The 17,782-nt window shown below is 37.6% G+C and overlaps 1 protein-coding gene across 1 annotated transcript in view; it reads right to left on the minus strand.

Moving 5' to 3' along the window:
• CCDC129 (coiled-coil domain containing 129) overlaps window positions 1-17,782 on the minus strand; it is a 140,193-nt gene that overhangs the window by 92,740 nt on the left and 29,671 nt on the right. The window contains exons 7-8 of the mRNA XM_006832271.1: window positions 12,687-13,249; window positions 4,735-4,792 (exon numbers count right to left, since the gene is read on the minus strand). Coding sequence (XP_006832334.1) covers window positions 4,735-4,792; window positions 12,687-13,249 — 621 coding nt within the window. The remainder of the gene's footprint in view (window positions 1-4,734; window positions 4,793-12,686; window positions 13,250-17,782) is intronic.

Genomic DNA, 17,782 nt, shown 5'->3' on the forward strand with positions numbered 1-17,782 from the left:
GTCACTCTATATGCCACTTCCTTTGTTAAAGTATTGAAATACTTTCCACCACCTGCCTACTTTTGGTCACTCTCCAGTGTCTTTAGGTATTACTTTAAAAATATTTGACCCAGAGTTTATAGCTATTGTCTGAGGGAGGGCTGGTCCATTAGGCATCATTTAACTGTCATGGGAAGCAGAATCAGGCATTGCATATTTTATGTGTTTTAGTTGTCAAGTGGGTTATGTGTTGGCCTATCAATCACAAGGTCGACAGTTCAAACCCACCAGCAGCGATTCAGTGGAAGAAAAGATCAGGCTGTCTCCTCCTATAAAGATGTACAGTTTCAACAATCCTATATAGGGTCATTATGAGTCAGAATCCATTCCATGGCAGCGAGTGTTTGATGTTGTTGTTTTAGTGTTGTTATTACAGGAATAAGGAGCTCTGGTAGCATAGTGGTTACAAGTAAGCCTGTTAACCTCAAGGTTAGTAGTTCAAAACTACCAGCCGTTCTGCAGGAGAAAGATGAGGCTTTTTGCTCCCATAAATATTTACAGCCTTGGAAACCCTATACAGGGTCACTATGAGTCGGGACCGACTCCATGGCACACCACCACCACCACCACCATTACAGAAATGCCACAAGTGGATGATGTTAGCAAACAAATGCATTCTCTCACAGTTTAGTAGACGATTAGTCCAAATTCAGGGCATCAGCTTGAGGGCTTTCTCTCTGTCACCTCTGGGAGAAGGCCTTTGTCTCCTTTCAGTATTTGTGGCCTGGTGACCCTTGGAGATCTCCAGGTATCTTGGCATCTGTCTTCTTCTGGGCCTAGGAGGTTCCCAGTACAGTGACCCTGGGTCCAAAGGTCACACACTGCTGCTGCCTCTTCTTTCTATTAATTCGTCCCTCTGATTTCTGCTCATTTGTTTAATTTGTTTTATATCTCAGAGGAGATTGACTCAAAATACAATTTCATCCTATAGATTTTATCCTGCCCCATTGACCATTACTATTTCATTAGCATAGAATTTATAACACACAGGAGAATTACATGGATTCACAAACAATAGTCAAATTACACAATACTGAGGATCATGGCCTACGCAAGTTGACACATATTTTGGGGGGACACAATTCAATCTCCATCCTTATCTTAAAGCCATATCATGAACTGGAAGTTGTTCTTATATATATATATATATAGTGTTCTCCTCTATCTCCCTGAGGGTATACCTTACTAAAGATTTCTTTTGCTTATTTATTGCCATTCTTTTATTTGAGGGCATTTCTTCTGAACAGTTTAGATTTTGAACTACTGAACCTTTTTGTGATTATTTTGCAGTATTTTTTCATCTAATGAGGCAACAGGAAAGTTGCACATTACCCAAATTTCAGAGTTAAGTGAAATGGTTTTGAAGATTATAGCCTTAAGGTCTCCTTACAATTGTGGTCTTTTTAATCCCTTGGTAAGGTGTGAAGGAGTTCATTTTCTCAAATTTGTTTTTAAGTAAAATGTTTAAACACACATTTACAGCTAATTTTCAGGGCACTATGAACAAGTAGAGGAAATACAGTCTGAAAAGATGACTTTTAGCTCAGTTTCAACGCTATTTGAAGAATTCATCATGTGCCTTCAGCCGTGTGTTTGTGTGTATGTCTTTAAATAACAATTTATTATTAATGATCATGGTTCTGTGAGTGACTCAGCTCAGCTGGATGGATGTCACTAGTTTCTCTTATATACCTGATGTCTCGGATTGTAGTTATCTGAAAGCGGGACTGAACCCCAGGGTCCAAAATGGTTTACTTCCATGAAACTCATTAAGGACTGTCCTCTAGAGTGCTTACATGTGACTTTGTCACGTGTCTTGAAATTCTCACAATATACTGATAGAGTTTCTAAAGACAGTGCTCTAAGAATGTGTATCTTAGAGCCAGAAGCCAAAGCTTCCAGGTAGATTAAGGGCTACATCCTAGAATTAGCGCAGAATTGATTCATTCCTAGTCTGTCAAAGTAGGCCATGTACCTCAATCTTTTGAATTCAATCAAAAATATTTTCATACACACACACACACACACACACACACACACACACACACTATATCCAACGGATGCTTTCTCATGTTTTCCATTAATTGAACTAGTTTTATTATTTTTTTTTGCAACTCTATTTTTTTCTTATGCTAATAGCACTTTTGTTTGTGAGGGTAACAATATCCCATTTCCTGTACTATCTTTCAGATTTTCTCTATTAGGGTAACCTTCATCTCCCTTACTCTGCTCTCTCAGCTTAAAATGAAGCGTACGTAGATCAGTTCTTTTGCTTAGCTTCTCAGATCATTCTTGGAATTACTGAGGTGACTGACAGGATTCCAGCAGACCTCATAACTGAATGTTAAGGAAGGCAATTCCTATTGGCAAGAGAGCCGCAGCTTCACGGAGAAGCATTCAATTAGATGGAAAAGAGACATGTATTTTGTCTTACAAGCCTCAGTGCAGGTTATGTGGTAATTACTGTTTAGAGCAGGATAACAGTTTATGTAATCTGTAGGACCCTATAATTACTAATGCAGAATCTCTAAACAGCATTTAGCAAAATGAGACCCATACGTACACTTTGTAATGAAAAAGATGTGTTTGACACCACATTAAATACAATTTTAAATTTGCATATTTCCTTCCTGGAAACTCTAGAGTCCTTGGGTCTATTTTGCATGACTAATCTCTGAGCCCTGGTCTGGCTCTGTAGGGTAAACACTGGACTGGTAACCAAAAGGTGGGTAGTTCAAACCAACTAGTTGCTCTTGGAGGCCTTCTTTAGGGTCACTATGAGTTGGAACCAACCTGATGATTCACAGCACCTTAGTCCTCAAGTTGACATTTTTGCTGTTTAATAATTTAAAAAGGTTTTGTGCAGCAGATTTTCCCAATGCAATATGTCATTTGATATCTGCACTGCTGCTTCCAGGAGTGTTGATGGTTGATCCAACCAAAATGAATTATTTGACAACTTCAATCTTTTCTCCATTGCTATGGATGTTGTTTATTGTTCCAGTGGTGAGGATTTTTGTTTTCTTTACATTGAGATGCAATCCATACCAAAGGCTGTGGTCTTTGACCTTCATCAACAAGTATTTTATGTACTTTTGGCTTTCAGCAAGCAAGGTTATATCACCAGATTTTTATGAGTCTTCCTCCAGTCCTGATGCTACATTTTTCTTCATATAATCCAGCTTCTCAGATTATTTGTTCAGCATACAGACTGAATAAGGATGATGACAGAATACACCTTTCCTAATTTTAAAAACATTTGGTGTTCCCTTGTTCTGTTTGAACAATTGCCTCTTGGTCTATGTACAGGTTCCTTATGGGCACAATAAAATGTTCCGGAATACTTATACTTCGCAATGTTGTCCACAGCTTGTCATGATCCACACAATCGAAAGCCTTTGTGTAGTCAATAAGGCACAGGTAAACATCTTTCTGATATTCTCTGCTTTCGGCCAAGTTCCATCTGATATCAACAATGATATCCCTTGTCTTCTGAAACTGGCTTGAATTTCTGGAAGTTCTCTGTCAATGTATGGTTGCAGCCATTTCTGTATTACCTTTAGTAAAACTTTACTTGCATGGGATATCAGTGATATTATTTGGTGATTTCCACATTCTGTTGGGTCACCACTCTTTGGGATAGTCACAAACACAGATCTCTTCCAGTCAGTTGGCCAGGTACGTGTCTTCCAATTTTCTTGTCATAGATAAGTGAGTGCCTTCAGTGCCGCCTCACTTTCTTGAAAGATTTCAATTTATATTCCATCAATTCCTGGTGCCTTGTTCTTTGCCAATGACCTCAATGCACCTTGGACTTCTTCCTTCAGGATCATTGGCTCTTGATCACATGCTACCTTTTGAAATTGTTGAACATTGACCACTTTTTGATATAGTGACTCTGTATTTCTTCTATTTTCTTTTGATGTTTTTTCATCATTCAGTATTTTGCCCATTGAATCCTTCAATATCACAAGTTAAGGTTTGAATTTTTTCTTCAGTTCTTTTCAGCTTGAGAAATGCTGAGTAAGTTCTTCCCTTTTGGTTTTCTAACTCCAGGTCTTTGCACATTTGATTATAATGTTATAAGATCATGGAAATGCTGAATGGGGCATATGAAACAGAACCAGAAACAGAAAAAGCTTCCTTCTCTGTTGTCCAGGATGATACAGCATCATGCTAAGAGATGATTTGGAAAGGTACATCCAGGAAACTTGCTTATAGAATTATAGCAAGGCCATACAATCACTGATTTTAGGATACAAGTATTGGCAAATCACTGAAAAATTATCTGCACTGTGTCTTTCTTACAGATGGGAAAACTGAGACCCAGAAAAGTTATACTTGTGTAACATCAGTAGCTATTTGGAGACAGGCCTAAGGCAGCATTCAGCCAGTCTATCTAGTTATATATGAAATCCATCCCACCATTCTGGTTGGATCATATAGAGGCAGTGTGAGACAAGTCACATACTAAATTAACCTCAGAGATGTTGAATGTTTTTGAAATATGTATCATAAAATTTATGTACATTTGCAATGGTAGCAGGTTTTTAAAGTCCCAGATGATGCAAAGATTTGTGGTGTTTCCTGGAGATATTTTAAGCTCTGAACTTATTAGGAAACTTGAGTGAAAATCCTGTACCTTCTCTTTTTGAAAGACAATGAATGAAATTGAGTGCTTTAATGAATTCTTACCTGAAGTTCCTGAAATCATGTCAAGAGAATGGCCAGCATCTTCTTCAAAACTCTGAACCTGAAGCATCAAAATGTATTAAACTCATTAGAAAATTTATTCACAATAAATTCACTTCGTTTATTTAATTCACCTACATTGAGGCCCTCCTGGCTACTGTTAAAAAGAATAAACATAATTTGCTGACCTCAAATAGCTTACAGTTTACTGCAAAGAGGTTGTGTCTTCAAAGTATCCACAAGGACAACATTGAAACCAAAAGAGTTCAGGCCAGGAAGAGATTACTTCTGTTGGTAGAAGGATCAGAGGCCCTTCCTGGTAATTTCATTTGATCTAAGTTCTGGTGAGGCACTGTCATCAGCCACTCATTGGAAACCCTATACAGGGTCACTATGTGTTGGGACTGACTTGATGGCAGTTGACAACAACACAATAACAAGTTTAAATAAGGAATCCTGTTGTGGTGCTGTAGGGTAAGTGTTGGACCACAAGGTCTGAACTGCCAGGAGTTGGAACCGACTTGATGACCCTAACAAGCTTAAATTAATTTTTCTACAGGATCATTTTTTTTTTTTTCCTTCTAAGGGACTCGACGGCACTTAACAACAACAACAACAACAAGGGACTTTTAATTCTTTTAGAATGAATAAAGTAATTTCTCAGTTGTAAATGAAGTCCTGGTGTGGTGCTGTAGGATAAGCACATTTGATCGCAAGGTCGGCTTGAACCACAAGGTCGGTGGTTCAAAGTCACCAGCTGACTCTCAGAAACCATATACAGTGTTACTATGGGTCGAACTGACTTGACAACAACATCAACAACAAAGTTTAGTTCTCTGAGGTAATTAGTTACTACTTGGTAAATGCATGGACAGCTATTCAGAAAATTCATGAGGTAGTTTCTGTATGTTGTGAAGTGCCATTAAGTCAGTTCCAATTCATAGTGACCCTGTATAGGGTTTCTGATGAGCAGCTGGTGGGTTTGAACTGCCTACCCTGTGGTTTGCAGTCCAGTTCTGACTCTACAATGCCACACCAGGAGTTGGTATGTAGGACTTAGGTTTATTAAAGCTAATTTATTCCAAAATTCTGGAGCATAATTTGTTTTCTAAATTATTATTGGAAATTAATCGTTTTTATCCTGTTCATAAGAATAAAATTACAGAGAAAACAAAATAATGGTCCTTTTAAAATAGCAATACTTGCTTACTATAGAAGGAGCCTTTGTAGCAGAGTGGGTTGGGTTATATGTTGGGCAGTTAACCATAAGATCAGTTGCTCTGTGGGAGAAAGATGAGGCCTTCTGTTCCTTTAAAGGTCTATAACCTTGGAGGCTCTATACAGAAGTTGCTATGAGTCAAAATGGACTTGATGTCTGCAGCAGCTTACTGTTGGAACTTGATAGATGTGAAGTGTCAAAAGTCAGAAAACAGTAACTGTTAATTATTTTGGACTATTTCTTGGCAAGTTTGCTTTTTAATAATTTTAATAGTATCCTGAGTATATTATGTAGACAAAATTTTCACTCCAAAATGTAGCAGGGGAAATTTTGTCCCATATCATAAAATTTCTCTGAAAACACGTCTTTCACAATCGTACATGTTTTGAAGACACATTAGGGTACTCACCGATTCTACCCTGTGGGATTGTTTCCTAAACTTTGCAAATAGAAATAATGAATATCCTTGTACATAAATCTAATTCTATGTCTTATTGTTTATTTTGGGATTAAGAAAAAATTCAATCGAAGGATATGAATATATTTAACACTCTGGTACATATGGCAAAAAATGATCATTAACCTAGAAATAAACTGAACACACTGAGGATACACCTCAGTAATGCAACAGGAAATATTCATTCTCTCTTTTTAATCCTACATCTGGTTTTTTACAAAGAAGTTGCTTTATGCTTGTAATTGATTTGTTGTTGTTGTTAAGTGCCGTGAAATTGGTTAGACTCATAGCGACCTTGTATTGGGCTTCCAAGGAGTGGCTAGTGAGCTTGAACAGCTAATCTTGCAGTTCAAACCAATCTTGCAGTCCAGCGCATTAACCCACAGTGCCACACCAGGACTCTATACATATAATTAATTACACCTATTTCTTAACATTGGTTTTGGTAACACACACTCCAGTGTGTATGATATAATTTTTTTAAAGCATAATAAAGAACTATTTTTCTGTGACCCTTGCTACAGAGTACTTGGTATATTGTAAGTTACATATTTGCATATTCAAATAATAACCAAAAAATCCTAACAATCTAAAATGGAAGGCATGTGTACTATTTCATCTGAGTTGGCTATTCCATCTAAGTCAACCCTATAAACTGATTAAATTTTTAGATCAAAGTATTTATTGTGTATATAAAAAATTTCTTACCTTGAATGAATAATTGTGCAAGTTTCACAAATATTAAGTTTAGTCAATATGTCTGGGAATTAAAAATGCTCAGTTCTACTATGTGTAAGAGTAAACACAAAAATATGTTGATTTTTTGCATTAAAATCTAGGCATGATTTTTGTTGGAATCATAATTTTGAAATGTGAGCCAACTATTGCCAAATTCAGGCTTTAGTAGGACTTCAGGGAAAGTATCAGACATTGATCTGGAGACAAAATTTGGCCAACCATATTTGATATTTTGATAGCTAGATATTTAAGCACATTGGATCATGTTTTAAATGCCATGAAAATCTGCCAATTTCACACATATTTTTCATTTCTTATAATTGGATTTTTAGGTTTGCCATTGAAAAATAAATATTAAATCTGGCATTAGCTCCTTTTTAAAATGCAATGGACCCAAGTTTCGTTTACTTCTCCATTGGTACTGAGTCAAACAAATATTTTTTCTTCAGGCTGTGTGGTGAGGATGTAATATTTTAAGTATGGTTTTCATAAAAGCAAAATCCAAGTAGTTAATTTGTTTCCAAGTAGTTAATTTTTAGGGCTATTGTTCCTTCTCTCTCTTTCTCTCTCTCTCTCTCTCTCTCTCTCTCTCTCTCTCACACACACACACACACACACACAAGTGCATCCAAGAAAGCAGTAAAGGTATGTCATAAACGAAGTTGACTATGAAGTTCAACAGAGTATTTCTTCCTTAAAATTATACAAGTCATCCTGACTAAATTAATATTACCAAAACCTCTTTATGTCCATTGATTCGGTTAACAAATTGTTTACTGAATGTGCCACAAGGTCATGCGAGTTTGTTTTCTTTCATTTGGTGTCTGAGAATAATATTCCTCCCCATATACACATATATTCATCTGTAGTTTTTCTTTAGTAATTGTCATTTATAACAATGTTTACAGCTATTCTGGGCAAAGAATCTGTTGAATTTGGTGCTTATCTATAATCTGTGTACTCATTGGTGATATTGGAGTTTTGGTTTCAGATCACCACAATAAAGTGAGTAAAGTAAAGTGAGTCACGAAATCTTGGCTTTCCAGTGCATATAAAAGGTATGTTTATACTATATTGTAGTTTATTAAGCATTAAGAAAAAGTTTGAAATATTGTGAGAACTATCAAAATGCGACACAGAAACATGAAATGAGCACATGTTGTTGGAAAAATGGTGCCAGTAAAGTTGCTGAATGCAGGTTTGCCACAAACCTTCAATTAATACAAAATGTAATATTGTTGAAGTGCAATAAGGTAAAGTACAGTCCATTGAAGTATGCTTGCAGATAGCTGTATTTTATCTCCTCTAGCTCAAACTGGATCGACGTAGAAGAAACTTAAGTAAAGGAACTGTAATAGAGTCTAAGGGATCTTGGAAACAAGCTGGATTTGACAAAATGTCTTGTTTGAATCCTGGCTAATATAGCAGTCTGAATAATGAACTGCAGATTTACTTGACATCCTTTATAGTAATTCAACAGTTAGTTTGGTCACTAAATAATCTTTTCAAGATAGAGTTAATAGAATATACCATTTAGTAATACCATCTCTCAACTTATCATCAAAGGAGGGTAATTGGCCAAACCTATAAGTTTTCTTCATTTATAATTTTTATTTGCTTTTACAGTTTTAAGTTTAGTTCAATATTCTAAGATTCTTTATTTCTATATGAGTATTATTTATATATTTGTACATATATAGATATGCTGCTATTAAGTGCCATTGAGTCGTTTCCAACCCATTTGTTGTTGTTAAGTGCCATTGAGTTGGTTCCAACCCATAGCGACCTCTGTATAGGGTTTCCAAGGAGCAGCTGGTGAGCTTGAACCACCGATCTTGCAGTTCAAATTGCTTTGAAGTCTGGCACATTAACCCACAGCACCACACCGGCACTCCATCTACACATATATATGCATTTATTGGTCAAAAAGTATTGCTACTAGCATTCCTGTTCTTTTATGCATGGGTCAATTGCAAACAAAACACGGTTAGGCATGTCTCTGAGATTATGAGATGGCTGCAGACAAGTTCTTTCAGCAATATACTTGTCTTAGTCTCACTAGGGTGCCTTCAAAAAACAGGTCCAATCAATTCAGTGGACATCATCATTTTTATTGGACCTGGGCCAATTAAATTCAAGGAAGAGTGGTCAGCTCAGAAGGCTATGGTAATTGTTTTTTTGGAGTCTAAAGTAAATGGTAATCTTGACAAATTTTCTTGAAGGACACAGGACAATCATGGGCACTCGTTATAAAGACATTATAAGAAAATGAAAAAATTGGCTTTGGAGAGATAAGCCAGGAAAGTTGAAAATTTTCCATCACGACAATGCACCTGCTCATTTTTCACGAGTAGCAAGGACTACCCTACAAGAAGTTCACTGGCAAACCATATCTCATTCTCCCTACAGCCCTCATCTTGCCCCTTCAACTACTTTTTGTTTCCAAACTCAAAGTTTTTTTTTTTTTTTAAAGGAACATGATTTGAATCTCTTGAGGATGCTCAAACTGTTGTTTGGAAGTGGTATCAATCAAACAGCACAGAATTCTTTGGTGAAGTATTCTTTGGTTTCTGTTAAGTCCCTTTCAGTCAGTTTGAACTCATAGTGACCATGTTTACGATTATATATTTTGGGACAATTGTTATATCCCTGTAGAAATCCTGGTGTGGTGTTATAGGATAAGTATCGGACAGCTAACCACAATGTTGGTAGTTCAAACCCACCAACAGCTCTTCAGAAACCCTACACAGGGTAGCTATGGGTTGGAACTGACTCGATGGCACTTAACAACAACACTTAACAACAGATTGGAGAATACCACCAATAGGCATATTCAACTTCTATTATGAGTAAACTTGATTCTCTTAAATTCTTTGATGCTCTTAACCTCTTTGCTGGGTGAAGAACACTTCTCTTGCTCTGCATATACTCCAAACATGTCATTATAGTTCTATAAAAGTGTATCTGTTGAGCTATCCCTGTCTCTACTATGTTATTGATTCCTCTGCTCATCTCAGCAGCTGTATTGTGGCTTCACTGAAGGCAGTTTTTGTGCCCAGAGCCCATCATGTGCCCAGCAGGCAGAGAGCTCAAAGAAGAGATGGAGTCCCACTTTGGTATTTGTATGTAAATACCTACTCTATTTTTAGATAACTTAGATGAAAAGGAATTCTTTTTTTCTTTTCTGTACTTCCTGAGCCTAATTGCCACTATGCAAAGAGAGATGGTGGGAATTGTGTATGCATGTTCTGGACCAAAAAAATTAAAAAGGCAGATGTGGTTATTATCTAAATGAAGTCAAAGATAAGTGTGAGTAAGTGAAGGTGGGGATTTAGACAAAATTAACACCAAATATAAAGCTACAGATTGATTTTTCCTTCCTGAGAGATATGTTGAAATCCTGACCCCTGTACATGTGAATAGAAGAACACTGGTTTGGCAGCAGCAGAACCCAGAGCCCGAGCATAAGGCGATATAGGACTTCCAGGCCCACAGAGCAAGTAAAGCTAAGTGCCTCTGGGCAGAAGGTTTGCTTTCAGACTAGGGTGCCTTCAGGTACTTAATTGGGGAGCTGGGTTTACTGAACCACAGAACTAGAGCTGAGCACCTCTAGACTGAGATTTATAGTGAGTGGAGTACCCTTTGAGCATTTAATAGTAATATTAAAAGAGCTTTGTAACATTGCCCCAGCAGAGCAGAGGCCAGGCCAAGAGACTGCCTATGGGCATGGCTAGGAAGAGGGAAGAGGCTGTCCTGACTGAACAATTGTGTCTTGAGCATTTCTGATACTGAATTATATCCTGTTGGCTCTCCTAATATAACCCATATCCGTGAATATGGTCTGTGAGTTGTAGGTAGCCAATGCAATGAAGTCTCAAACCCAGTAGAGATGTAGAGTGTGTTATGGAAAAGGTAACTGGTGTCAGAACTGTAAAGGAAGATAGAATGTTAAGGGCATGTCTGACTTTCCTGAGGAAATAGTCTTGGGCTGATGGTAATGAGTTTGATCCTCCTTGTTCCTTGGAAGTCAGAGGAGGTCAGATCAGATAAGCCTCCAAATCATTGTATACACACACACACACACCTTTGTGTGCAGGCGTAGATTTCATATGTAGAATAAAACACCTAGGGGCACAAGTATAATGTCTTTTAGACACAACCAATTACCTCAGGGGATTGGTTTTCTGGGTTTCAAGCCTTAGTAAGGTCATAGTCTTGTGGGAAAATTTGGTCAACTGACATAATATAGTTCATAAAGTTTATGTTGTGCACTGAGCGTGTGGGATCTTAAAAGCTTGTAAGTGGCCATCTATGATGCAACTATGAGTGTCATCTCATCTGGAGCAAAAGAGAAAGAAGATAAGCAAAGACACAAAGAAGACACTAATCTCTACAGGACTAACAGCTCACAGGAACCATGACCTCATCCACCCTGAGACCAGAGGAACTAGATGGGGCTTGGCTACCTTTGATCTGATTGGGCCCACAGCTTATTGTTGTTTAAGTGCTGTTGAGTTGGTCCCAACTCATAGCGACTCATTGTTGTTGTTAAGTGCCGTTGAGTTGGTTCTGACCCATAGCGACCCTGTACAGGGTTTCGAGGGTGTACATCTTTATGGGAGTAGAAAGTCTCATCTTTCTCCCGCGGAGCGGCTGGTAGTTTTGAACCGCTGACCTTAAGGTTCGCAGCCCGATTCGTAACCACTACGCTACCAGAGAGACCCTATATAGGGTTTCTGAGGAGTGGCTGGTGGCTTTGAACCACCGACCTTGTGGTCCAAACCAACCTTTTGGTCTACTGCTTATCCTACAGGGCCACACCAGGACTACAGGGCCACAATAGATGGATCTGATAGAATGGGATCAAAATGTGGAACTGAACTTTGATTCTTAAACAATTCAGACTGACTGGGTCAGATGAGATGAAAGGATTTCCCGAGACTATTACTGTGAGATACTCCATGAACCTTGAACCAAAACTACCCACTGATGTCACCTTTTACTTAAAAAACAGATTGGCCAGAGACCAGTGAGCATAGCGCACCTTTAAAAAAATCATCTAAGACCAAAAGTTCAACAATTAAGCTAAAGCAAAGATAAAAGTGTAAGGGGACAGAGAAACTAGATACTAGAAATGAAACATTGAGAACAGAATTTATGAAAATTTGACACACTTAAAGTGACCAACGTTGTTGGACAATTTGTGAAGTAATTGTTAAATGTGAACCAAATATGCTGTGGAAACTTCCACCGAAAACATAATAAAATGCTATTTTGAAAAAATGACCCCTGGATTTGTTTTGTGAGAAGGGGAAAGAAAAGAATTAAGAGGAAACAAAAGCTGCTTTCATACCACTTTCTTTCCAGTAGAAGAAACTAGAATGAATTTTAGTGTCCTAGACTAAACAAGAGATGTAGAATAGTAAGATGCAATGAGGAGGAGTTACGAGACAGAATGGGGACATGAGAGCTGGAAGGCAGTGGGGGCCTTTATACAGCCTACTTTCATTAGGAGATTAAACACACAGGGACAACACTGACCTCTTCCATTTCAAATGAGTCCAGAGGTTCATTTGCAAGATGAAACATGGTTTTGAATGTGCTAGTCTGAGTTGAGTACTCTTTTGGAGTTCTGTCCTTGACTGGCCCATCAGGCATGCTGGAAGGTGGAGTCTTCTGGGCCAGCCTGGATGAGACAGGACCCGGCTCATGCTGAAGAGCTTGGGGAGGATGACAAAGTGGTGAGTCATCACAGGCTTGGAGAGTCCGGTGCTTGGTCAAAGGACGGGTATACCTTCGGCTATGATTGCTTGCCATCCCTAATAATTCTGTTCTGCATGCTCCTGGTTTTGCAGCTTGATTGAAAATTCCATCCTTCGTCTTCAGTGACTCCAATGTTTCTGGGCTACAATCCCTCCTTATACTTTGTTTTGATGCTCTTCTTAAGAGTTCACTCATTTTTCTCTGATGTTCTTTGGTCTCAGTTATGGAGACATTTCCTTCGTTTTTCTCTTCAGCTTTTTTCTGCAGGATGTTAACATCATTCAGCAAAGATGTGAAGGCATTGGTCACATGGTCCAGGATTTCTAGCTGTTGAAAGCGTCCTGAAAAATACAAGAATCACACAACTCAGAGACTGATGCTTTTCATTTAAACCCTATACAGGGTCGCTATGGGTTGGAACCAACTCAACGGCACTTAAAAACAACTACAAAAATGTAGTAAAAATTTAAGAGGTTGATTAACACTTGTGATTTTTAAGAAGGGAAATACTTTAAGTTCCTGAAGCTTAAATTTTTCTTGGTACATATTTCTGGCATTATGTGGGTGATTTTCCCATAGAATGAGATATTACTATGTTATGGGAAAAGCAAATGTCTTGTATAATTTAAAGACAGATAACTATATAGATTCACATATGTTCACAATTTTTGGTGTGTTACATTACAAAGCTATAGGCATGGGGAAATCTATACATTTATGTATATGAAACTAAATGTAAGAGCGTAGACCCAGTTCTTTCATAGAGAGTAAGTTTAGGCATTCTTCTACAGCTTTATGCTGTAGATTACCTCATCATCATCTCCGTCATCTCCACCTATACTGTCACCTGATAGGGTGGAAAGATCATAACATATGGCATTAAAAAGCCTGGACCCCAATCCAATTTATTAACCAAGCACTGGCAATGTGACTAAAGAGTAAATGAGTCAATAGATAGGTATATTGATTAGTCTTGTGCCAGTTGTGTACTTGCTGTTGACTTCTGACTCAATGTGACCCATCTATAGGGTTTCCGAGGTTGTAAATCTTTGCAGGAGCAGAAAACCTCATCTTTCTTCTGAGAAGCAGCTGGCTTAAACCACTGACCTTGTGGTTCACAGTCCAGTGCTTACCCCACAGAGTCAACACACTTCCAGTTGCATGGTAAATGGTCACTTACACATCTGGAAAATGATTAGTAATAATATATATCCATGTATCTTTCACATTTGTTGTGAATAGCAAGCCAAATCAGTTCCTCAATTTTTAAGCCTTTGTGGATTATCTGGATTCCATCATTTAAGTAATCTTGACTTAATTAAGCATTGACTTAATGAGCTTGAGGGAGAGGCCTAAGGCAGCAAGGGGATATATTGCCAGTTTGGGGAAAAAAAAAAAAAAAAAGAAAGAAAATATGGTAAAAACATTTTTGTCATCTCAAGGTAGTTAAAGTAATATAAAAATAAAACTGAGGTAATAAAAATAGAATACTTTGCTTTTATTACAATAGTCCTCTCTCAACCCCAGTGATAGCATTCAAGTTTGCATCTCTCAGCAATGGCCAAGGACCACATTGATGGGTAAGGATGCTCTCTGCTGTTCTGTTGTTTGCACTTTCACGGAAACACTACTGATGCTTCCTGTTCTTTCACCTGAAGGGGAAAATAGCAACAAACCATTCTTTATCTCCCAAATATAATAGGTTTCTCACAGAGGGTGAGACTTTTAAGAATGTTTGGCTATTGGTTGATTTCAGAAGAAGCATTCTGATTGCATCTTCTCCCTAAATTCTGACAAGGTTGAAAATAAATCTCTCTGGTGAGAGCCAGCGGGTACAATTGAATCACAATTCAGGTTTTATGATTGTCTTATATCCATTCCATTGCATATTTTCATACTTAGGCTAAAGCAAAACCTATCAATTTAATTGGCTCAGTGAATTGAAAGAACAAAATAATCTGAAGTACTGGATGAGTGTTTTTCTTTCTTTCTTTCTTTTTTTGCCTTTGGGTAGATTGAACAATGGACTGATTGATTTTCATTTCCCAAGTTTCAACATTTTGCATTGACTTTGAAGAAAACATAATTTTCCACTCTGTCTTTTGGACAGTCAACTAGCTTTATTATGGTTTGCTTTACATTTGACCTCCTCAGCTTTCTTGAATCAAAAAGTGCATAGGTAAGTACTGAGTGAGAAGAATTACTGTGTCAGTTTGCCATGCTATGGTGGTATGTGTGTTGCTGTGATGTTAGAAGTTGTCACCAGTATTTCAAAGACCAGTGGGGTCACCCATGGTGGACAGATTTCAACTGAGTTTTCAGACGAAGACAGATTAGGTAGAAGAACCTGACAATGAAGTTCTGAAACAAATGGCTCCTGAAAAGTAGCAATGAAACATTGACTGATAATAATGCCAGAACTTAAGCCCCTCCGGTGAGAAGACACTCAGAATACAACCAGGAAAGAGCTGCATCGTCAAAGTAGAGTTCTCTTTAATAATGTGGAGGGAGTAGAGCTTTTAAAGTCTTCATCAGCTCATAGGACGTGACTCAAAATGAGAAGAAACAGTTGCAAATATCCATTAATAAGTCTGAACGTGGAATGTTAGAAGTATGGATCTAGGAAAATGGAAGTTGTCACAAATGAAAAGGAACACATAAAGATCTATATCCTAGGAATTAGTGAGCTGAAATTTGCCATTTTGAATCAGACAATCATGTGGTCTACTATGCCAGGAATGACACATTGAAAGAGGGATGGCATTGCATTCATTGTTAAAAGGAACGTTTCAAGAACTTTCCTTAAGTACAGTGTTACCAATGAGAGGGTCATATTCATAGCATACAAGGAAGACTAGTTAATAATACATCTATTATTCAAATTTATGCACCAATCACTAAAGCCAGTGATGGTAAAATAGAAGAATTGTACCAGCTTCTTCAGTCTGAAATTGATAAAAGATACAATCAAGATACATTGATAATTACTAGTGATTGACATGTGAAAATTGGAAACAAAAGTGAAAGGATCAGTATTTGATGGTGATAGAAATTACTTTGGGAATCGCATGATAGAATTTTGCAAGACTTTTCAGGGCACAAACCTTTTCAACAACATAAACTTCATGTGGACCTTGCCAGTGGGAGTGCACACCAATCAAATTAACCACATCCCTGGAGAGTGATGATGGAGAAGCTCAATAGCATCAGTCAGAAAAGGCCAGGGACTGACTTTGGAATTATTTAAAGTTAAAGTTGAAGCTGAAGAAAATGAAAACAAGTCCAGGAGAGCAAAAATATGACATTGAGTATATCCTATTTGCATTTAGAGACCATTTCAAGAATAGATTTGCAGTGTTCAATACTAGCAACCCAAGACCAGATGAGTTGTGGAATGACATTAAGGACAGCATACATGAAGAAACCAAATTGTGATTAAAAAGATAGGAAACATGTAACAAAAAGAGGGGCGTAGTTAACCTTACAATCCAGGAACAGATAACCCAAGGACTATCGAGGGAGAGGAGCATGAGTGGAATATGGGACCCTATCCAGAGAAGCAGTGACACCAGAGATGGAGGCAGAGATGAGGACATGGAGAGAGGGAGCAGCTGAGGATTCTAGACTCACGGAAAGAGAAAGGTTGAGTGCCGGTGGCCAGGAGGCAGTCTTGCAGAATGTGCCCTTTGGTTGTTTAAATTATATATTCCTGAGTGTTTTTGTGTACATCCCCCCCCCCAAAAAAAAAAAAACAAAAACAAAAAAACACAGATAGAGTAGAAACAAATGCTGGTGAATCATGATGCACAGAGGAGATTATAATCATTGCAATGAAATGATGACTGTAAAACAGATGTTCCCCCATGTAAACTATCACTCAATTCACAATAAAAATGGAAAAAAAAAGGTAAGAAACAAAGAAAAAACAAAAATGGGTATCAGAATAGATTCTAAAATTTAAGGAAGTTAAAGCAAAAAGAAGAAATGATAACATAAAAAGTGATGAACAGAAGATTCCAAAAGCTTAAGACCTGGAATTAGAATTTCAAAAGGGAAGAACATGCTTTGCATTTCTTAAGCTGAAAAAGAAGAAGAACAACACAAAAAAAATGAAGAAAAAAATTAAAACCCTGAGTTATATAGTATTGAAGGATTCTATGCGCAAAATATTGAAATATGCAGGAATATCAAAAGAAGATGGAAGGAATATACAACCACTGTATCAAAAACAGTTGGTTGATATTCATCTGTTTCAGGAGGCAGCCTATTATTAATATCCTATAGTATTGAAGGAAGCATTCCAAGTTACACTGAAGCCATTGGAAAAATACTAGATCTAGGAATTAAAAGAATACCAATTACAACGTTTCAACAAACTGATAGAGTGCCAGAGGTGATAATTCATCTATGGCAAGAAATTTGGAAGACAGCTACCAAGCCAACTGATTGGAAGAGATTCATGCGTATTCCAAAGAAAAGTGACCCAACAGAATGCAGACATTATTGAATAGTATCATTAACACAACACACAAATGAAATTTTACTAAAGATAATTCAAAAATGGTTGCAGCAGTACATTGACAGGGAGCTTCCAGAAATTCAAGCAGGATACCAAAGAGGATGTAGACAAAGGATAGTATTGCTGATGTCAGTAGATATTGCCTTCCAGATTTGGCTATACAAAGGCTGTGGATAATATTGTGAAGAATGGTCATTCAAGAACCCTTCACTGTGCTCATTCTAAATCTGTATGTGGATCAAGAGGCAGTCATTTGACCCTTCCAAGACTAAGACTCAATGTGAATACATGCTCTGATTGGTGACCACATTTGTCACTGATAAGGGGAAGTGAGGAAAAAACAGCAATGAAGCTG

This window comes from Chrysochloris asiatica, unplaced genomic scaffold (assembly GCF_000296735.1).
Source record: "Chrysochloris asiatica unplaced genomic scaffold, ChrAsi1.0 scaffold00006, whole genome shotgun sequence".
Classification (NCBI taxonomy): Eukaryota; Metazoa; Chordata; class Mammalia; order Afrosoricida; family Chrysochloridae; genus Chrysochloris; species Chrysochloris asiatica.